The 6733-nt window shown below is 36.7% G+C and overlaps 1 protein-coding gene across 1 annotated transcript in view; it reads left to right on the top strand.

Moving 5' to 3' along the window:
- The window catches only part of LOC107718535 (cadherin-12-like), a 78449-nt gene that overhangs the window by 46313 nt on the left and 25403 nt on the right, over positions 1–6733 (top strand). The window contains exon 6 of the mRNA XM_016525633.1: positions 5796–6049. Within this exon, the coding sequence (XP_016381119.1) occupies positions 5796–6049 (254 nt within the window). The remainder of the gene's footprint in view (positions 1–5795; positions 6050–6733) is intronic.

The following is a 6733-nucleotide window of genomic DNA, read 5'->3' as shown; positions in this document are numbered from 1 at the left end:
TGTGTGTATGTGTGTGTGTGTGTGTGTGTTTCCTGCTCTTCTTCTCATCAAGGCTGTATTTATTTGATTAAAAATATAGTGAAAAAAATAATATTCTGCAATATTGCTATAATTTAAAATAACTGTTATATACTATTTTAAATGTAATTTATGCATGTGGTGCAGCTGAATTTTCAGCATCGTCAGTGTCACATGATCCTTCAGAAATCGTTCTGATTACTGATTTATTGCTCGAGAAACTTTTATTATTATCAATGTTAAAAACAGTGGTGTTGCTTAATATTTTTGTGGAAACTGTAGTACTATTTTTTTCAGGATTCTTTAATGAACAGAAATTTCAAAATAATTGAATTATTAATCAAATCATTAATCATTTTACATATCATGCTTGTGAGGAACAAGTTTAACTTCTGAAGTGCAATGAAAAATAAATGTTAAATCAGTGATCCCCCAACCCACATACAATCAAATGTTTAGAATGACATTCTCTCAGTAGCTTGGTGTGTGTGTGTGTGTGTGTGTGTGTGTGTGTCATCTCAACACTGATAGCTAAGGTTTTCTGTGTGTCCCTTGAGTTATTGTCCTGTTACTGTGACCTTTAATTGAAGATCAATGCTTTGTAATGAAAATACTCACTAGAGGTGACATCTACCATTAAGTTAAATAATGTTGATGTGTGTAATTAATCTGTTTTGTTGATAAATAATAGTTATCGGATGCTTGATGCGCAAAATACGGTTATTTTGTCAAGAACACAAGATTTTCTGTCTGATTGTGACAACAAATCAATAGATGGAGCTGAAAATTAGTTTGAAACCACCTTGCAGTCTCAATTAATTAATTCACTGCCAGATATTTTGATTTTATAATGAATATTTGATATATGTTATTTTTCAGTCTGACCCATATTGAGTGACAGGCAAGGAAAAATGCACATTTTGTAAGAAAATGTAATAATCCAGGATGCTATATCCTAACACAGGTGAAAGTCTCTGAACATTTTCTTGATGAATATATTCTTTCTCAGTTCAGAAGCTAGTTTCGTCTTACCACTCAAGTGTAATCAGTAAGTGGCTATACAGGTACCTCTATGCTATTAAAGCAACCGCTCTATTTCTCATGGTCAAGGGTTTAGTGCTGATGGCACAATATAAAGCATTCAGGACCTTTACGAGAAAAAGCTGTCGTAAACTATAGTCTTCATATTGTGATTGGGTTTCATCACAACTAGTGACACACTTGAAGAGCCTTTCATTAGTTTTGAGTCACTGTCATTATTACCCTTCCTGCATCTTTTCTCTCTTTCTCTCTCTTTTCCCCTGTCTCGGCGTAAAGTCATTAACCGAGGCTGCCGGGTTGATGTGGCCACTCACACACACTAAAAGGGCAATGATGCTCTTGACATTCTTCTAGGCTAAACCTCCTCACCTCCAATAATCCTGCAGCTTTCTCTGACATTTAATCACCGTTCACGTCCACCATCCACCATCAATACCGGACACAGGAGACGCCATGTCTGGTTCACCCTTTTCACCTCACATCCCGGGCCTGTCGTGAAAACTCAAATGGGAATCTGATGTACAAGGTTGTGAGAGCAGGCGTTGATTTGGAAATGTGCGTAATGGAGCGCTTCTTTCTCATTATCCATGCTTAGATAACATAAAAAGTGCTTACCAAGGTTGCATTTACAGTATTTGATCAAAAATGCAGTTAAAATGTAAAATTGTGAAATTTAAAAGAACTGGTTTCAGTTTTAATATATTTTAACATGTAATTTCTAATGCTGAAATTTCAGCATCATTACTCCAGTCTTCCGTGTCACATGATACCTCAAAAATCATTATTTTGTGTTTTATTCTGAGTTTGTGCTCAATTATTATCAATTATTTTTGGTGATCAAATATTAATAATGGTAATGCATTATTTGATGAATAGAATGCCTAAAAGAACAGCATTAAAAAATATATAAATTTCTGTAAGATTACACGTCTTTTTCTCACTTTAAATGATTAAAAAATGTTTTAATTGTATTTAAAAAAAAAACACCCCAAACTTTTGATTGGCAGTTCATCATAATTTCCACAATTATTAAGCAGCAAAATTCAACATTGATAATAATAAGAAATGCTTCTTGAGCAGCAATTTTTTTGGCATATTAGAATGATTTCTGAAGGAAAGTTTAATGGAGAAGCCTGGAATAATGATGCTGAAAATTCAGCTTTGCATCACAAGTTCAAATTACATGTTAGAATATATTTAAAAAGACAACAATCTTTTAAATTAAAATAATGTTTCACAATATTACTACTTTTACTGTATTTTATCAAATGCAGCCCTTGTGAGAATAAGTGGTTATTTCAAAAACCTTAAAAAGATATATTTTTATTTTTATTAACTTTTATCCAGTTACAGTTACATTCATTCCACACGAAAAAGGAAAAGATGAGTAACACATTCATCTTTTTCTCATTATTTGTCGTTTTGATGGACTGCTGGCCTGCTCGCTTGAGGTTCAAGGCTGTACATATGTGTTTTTTTTTTTCTATCAGATGTTATATTCGTATATTATATTGGAATATATCATATTCTGAGCAAAGAAGATAGTTTCACATTTGTCTGACAGTAGCAAATATCCCATTTTTATGAAGTCAGCATTAGTGAAGAGGTGAGGCAGATGTTGTTTAGTATCTCTATCTCTCTATTTTTGCATGTTTTTAAGTATTAATTTATACCGAAGCAAAGCTGTTATGTGGCCAAGTAGTTTACAAGCTTAAATTACCTTGAAAACTCACTCTGGGGGAGTATAAATGAAAATATTGTCATGGAGGGAAAGCAAATCACAAGGCCTTTCTCAAGCTTTCAGTGCGGGCCTTTCTCAAGCAACGCGACTGTGAAGATCCAGCCATAATTCAATATGAGCATCACTAAAGCATCACTAAAGATTCCTTTGAGGGAACCAAGATGGAAAATAACCACATGAAATGGCAGTCAGAGAGCAATTTATAGCTTTTGTTTCAAATTAGAGGCTATACAAAGACTATGCGTTCTGATTGAAACGAGGGACGTGGCGTAATGTCATCCGGATGGAAATAGAGTTTTACTAGCGTTATGCATATTAAAGAAGACCGAAGTCCTCCACGTGTCCTTTTTTTTCTGAAAATCAAGCTATTTTCCCTGCAAACTGCCTTTCTGACATTTTTCTGTTGCTTGCAACCTTGATATCAATGCATCTCTTATCCTCTAAAGGCCAAACAGTCTCGTCTCTGTGGGACGCAGAAGGCCATAGGCTAGTTTGAATAATTAGATACATATCTTTTGTGTAAAATGACTTGGTTCCTAATTACTTGTGGGCAACTGTGAGCTTATTTTCCCTGTATTATGTAGTTAAGACTTCAGTAATACCAATGAGTCTGTTTTCATGCCAACTTTAGCTAATTAGCAACTGCAGGTTTTGGAATGTTCACTTTCACCTAATTGGGAGTCTAATTAGCACCATTTGATTTAGTTGATGTGGAAACTTCAGCAAGGAGCATCTGACACCACCAAATCCCAAATGATCCCGAGTTGCCACTCACCCAAAGTTGACGTCTTTTCTTTTCTCAGCTAAACAGCTGTTTGCTTTGGTGCAATATACATGTTACTTCCATATAGAGTGCATATGATGTGTATTTACGGATCTGCGGGTGTCATTCATTTCTACCTATGGTGTTTGTTTTCATCTGAAGATGATACAGAAGTAAATTGCTCATGATGGAAACCGTATACAGGTCAGATATATGATCTTTGTCTCCTTTGCCCTTTCGCCATCTCCCAGAGAGAGAGATTGACAGAGATAGCACTGTATGAATTTCATCTCTAGATGGGCTGCTTCGATTTAGTGGTGCAAGACCACAATCATCCACACACGTACATTTTACGGCTGTCATACTGACGGCAGACAAGCTTTGATTTAGAAGAACCAAAGTGAGAATTTAAAGATAGATTTCAGCAGAAAAGGGGCCTCGAATCAACAGGAAGGGGAGCAACATCAGGAGAAAATGTGCATGGGAGCGTGAGAGAACCATTTCTGGAGTGTGTGTTGTTTGTTTGACATGCCTGAAAGCAATTGTGACAAACTTCCCTAGACAGGCTGACATCGACACACTCGAGATCTGAGAAAGGCCCCGCATTCTAAATGATCAAAGCGAACAATTTATGCAAAAGGTAAAACGCAAATAAATAAATTAAGCTTTAATGTAAGACCTTAATGAGTGGCCAATATGGAGAACGCTGTCTGTTAGCATCTTTTTTTGAACCTGATGCTGTAGTTACAACATCCACCTGCAGGGGCTAACTGAAATACACTGAACAAAATTATAAACGCAACACTTTTGTTTTTGCCCCCATTTTTCATGAGCTGAATTCAAAGATCTAAGACTTTTTCTATGTACACAAAAGGCCTATTTCTCTCAAATATTGTTCACAAATCTGTCTAAATCTGTGTTAGTGAGCACTTCTCCTTTGCCGAGATAATCCATCCACCTCACAGGTGTGGCATATCAAGATGCTGATTAGACAGCATGATTATTGCACAGGTGTGCCTAAGGCTGGCCACAATAAAAGGCCACTATAAAATGTGCAGTTTTATCACAGCACAATGCCACAGATGTCGCAAGTTTTGAGGGAGCGTGCAATTGGCATGCTGACTGCAGGAATGCCCACCAGAGCTGTTGCCCGTGAATTAAATGTTCACTTCTCTACCATAAGCCGTCTCCAAAGGCGTTTCAGAGAATGTTAGTGAGCACTTCTCCTTTGCCGAGATAATCCATCCACCTCACAGGTGTGGCATATCAAGATGCTGATTAGACAGCATTATTATTGCACAGGTGTGCCTTAGGCTCACATTTTAGAGTGGCCTTTTATTGTGGGCAGCTTAAGGCACACCTGTGCAATAATCATGTTGTCTAATCAGCATCTTGATATGCCACACCTGTGAGGTGGATGGATTATCTCGGCAAAGGAGAAGTGCTCACTAACACAGATTTAGACAGACTTGTGAACAATATTTGAGAGAAATAGGCCTTTTGTGTACATAGAAAAAGTCTTAGATCTTTGAGTTCAGCTCATGAAAAATGGGGGCAAAACAAAAGTGTTGCGTTTATAATTTTGTTCAGTGTATGTTAATTTTTACTGCATAATTTAAGCACTTAATTTATTATTCAGCAAGGATGCATTAAATCAATCAAAAGTGACAGTAAAGACATTGATAATATGACAAACGATTTCTATTGAAAATAAATGTTCTTTTGAACTTTCTATTCATCAAAGGAGATTGAAATAAAACTATTTTCCACAAAAATATTAAACACCACAATTGTTTTCAGCACTTCTAATCATTTCTTGAGCACAAAGTCGACATATAAGATTGATTTATGAAGGATCATGTGACACTGAAGACTGCTGAAAATTCAGCTTTGCCATCAATGGAATAAATAACATTTTAAAATATATTAAAATAAAAATTGTTAATAAACATTTAATATAAATATTTCACAATACTACTGTTTTATTCTGTATTTTTATCAAATAAATGCAGCCTTGGTGAGCATAAGAGACTTCTTAAAAAAAATCTTACTCACCCAAAACTTAAAGTCAAAAATAATAAATGTATAAAATAAAACAAATACAGAAACACATATAGAATAACCAGCCAAACGTTGACCTCTCAGTGTTGTCTAATTCAAGAGGCCTTGTCAAACTTTACCTGAACAAATCTGATGCATTCAATTTTTTTTTTCCTGTTTCTCTTTCCCCAGCCGTTGGACTACGAGACCAAAAAAGCATACACATTTAAAGTGGAGGCCTCCAATGCACACCTGGATCCACGGTTCCACAATTTTGGCCCGTTCAAAGACACAGCGACAGTGAAGATAAACGTTCTGGATGTGGATGAGCCTCCCGTCTTCAGCAAACCCTCCTACGCGATGGATGTTTATGAGGACACACCACAAGGCACCATCATAGGAGCCGTGACAGCACAGGATCTCGATGCAGGAAACAGTCCAGTCAGGTATTCAAACATAGCACATATAAACGAATAAGACTAGGGGCTGGTTACCGGAAGGTTGTTAGTTTAGTCCTTGCAAGAAGCGAGCCATCACTATTGTGCCTTTGAGCATCATATTTAGAGGATGTTCCAGATTTAAAGGGATAGTTCACCCAAAAATGAAAATTCTGGCATTAATTACTCGTTCCAAACCTGTAAGACCTTCATTCATCTTCGGAACACAAATTAAGATATTTTTGATGAATTCCGAGAGCTCTCTGACCTTGAACACGATCAAGGTCCAGAAACGTAGTAAGGATATCGTTAAAATAATCCATGTGACATCAGGGGTTCAACCGTAATTTTACGAAGCTACGAGCATACTTTTTGTGCGCAAAGAAAACAAAAATAACGACTTTATTCCTCCGCATTACCCTGGTGCCATTTTGAAGAGCATCACGATGCATGCACATGCTATGATCTAAACGTAAAAAACGTATGCGCGTGGTGCTGCTGACACAGAACACGCATGCGCTGCGCCGTTTACGTTCAGATCAAAGCACGCACATACGTTGTTTTCTCATAGCTTCATAAAATTACGGTTGAAGCACTGATGTCACATGGATTATTTTAACGATGTCCTTACTACAATTCTGAGCCTTGATCGTGTAAGGACCCTTGCTGTCTATGGGAGGGTCAGAGAGCTCT

Source organism: Sinocyclocheilus rhinocerous, unplaced genomic scaffold (assembly GCF_001515625.1).
Source record: "Sinocyclocheilus rhinocerous isolate Xijiao unplaced genomic scaffold, SAMN03320098_v1.1 scaffold2, whole genome shotgun sequence".
In the NCBI taxonomy this organism is placed as follows: Eukaryota; Metazoa; Chordata; class Actinopteri; order Cypriniformes; family Cyprinidae; genus Sinocyclocheilus; species Sinocyclocheilus rhinocerous.
The sequence above is the reverse complement of the archived record's forward strand: the minus strand, read 5'-3'. Positions and strand labels throughout refer to the sequence as shown.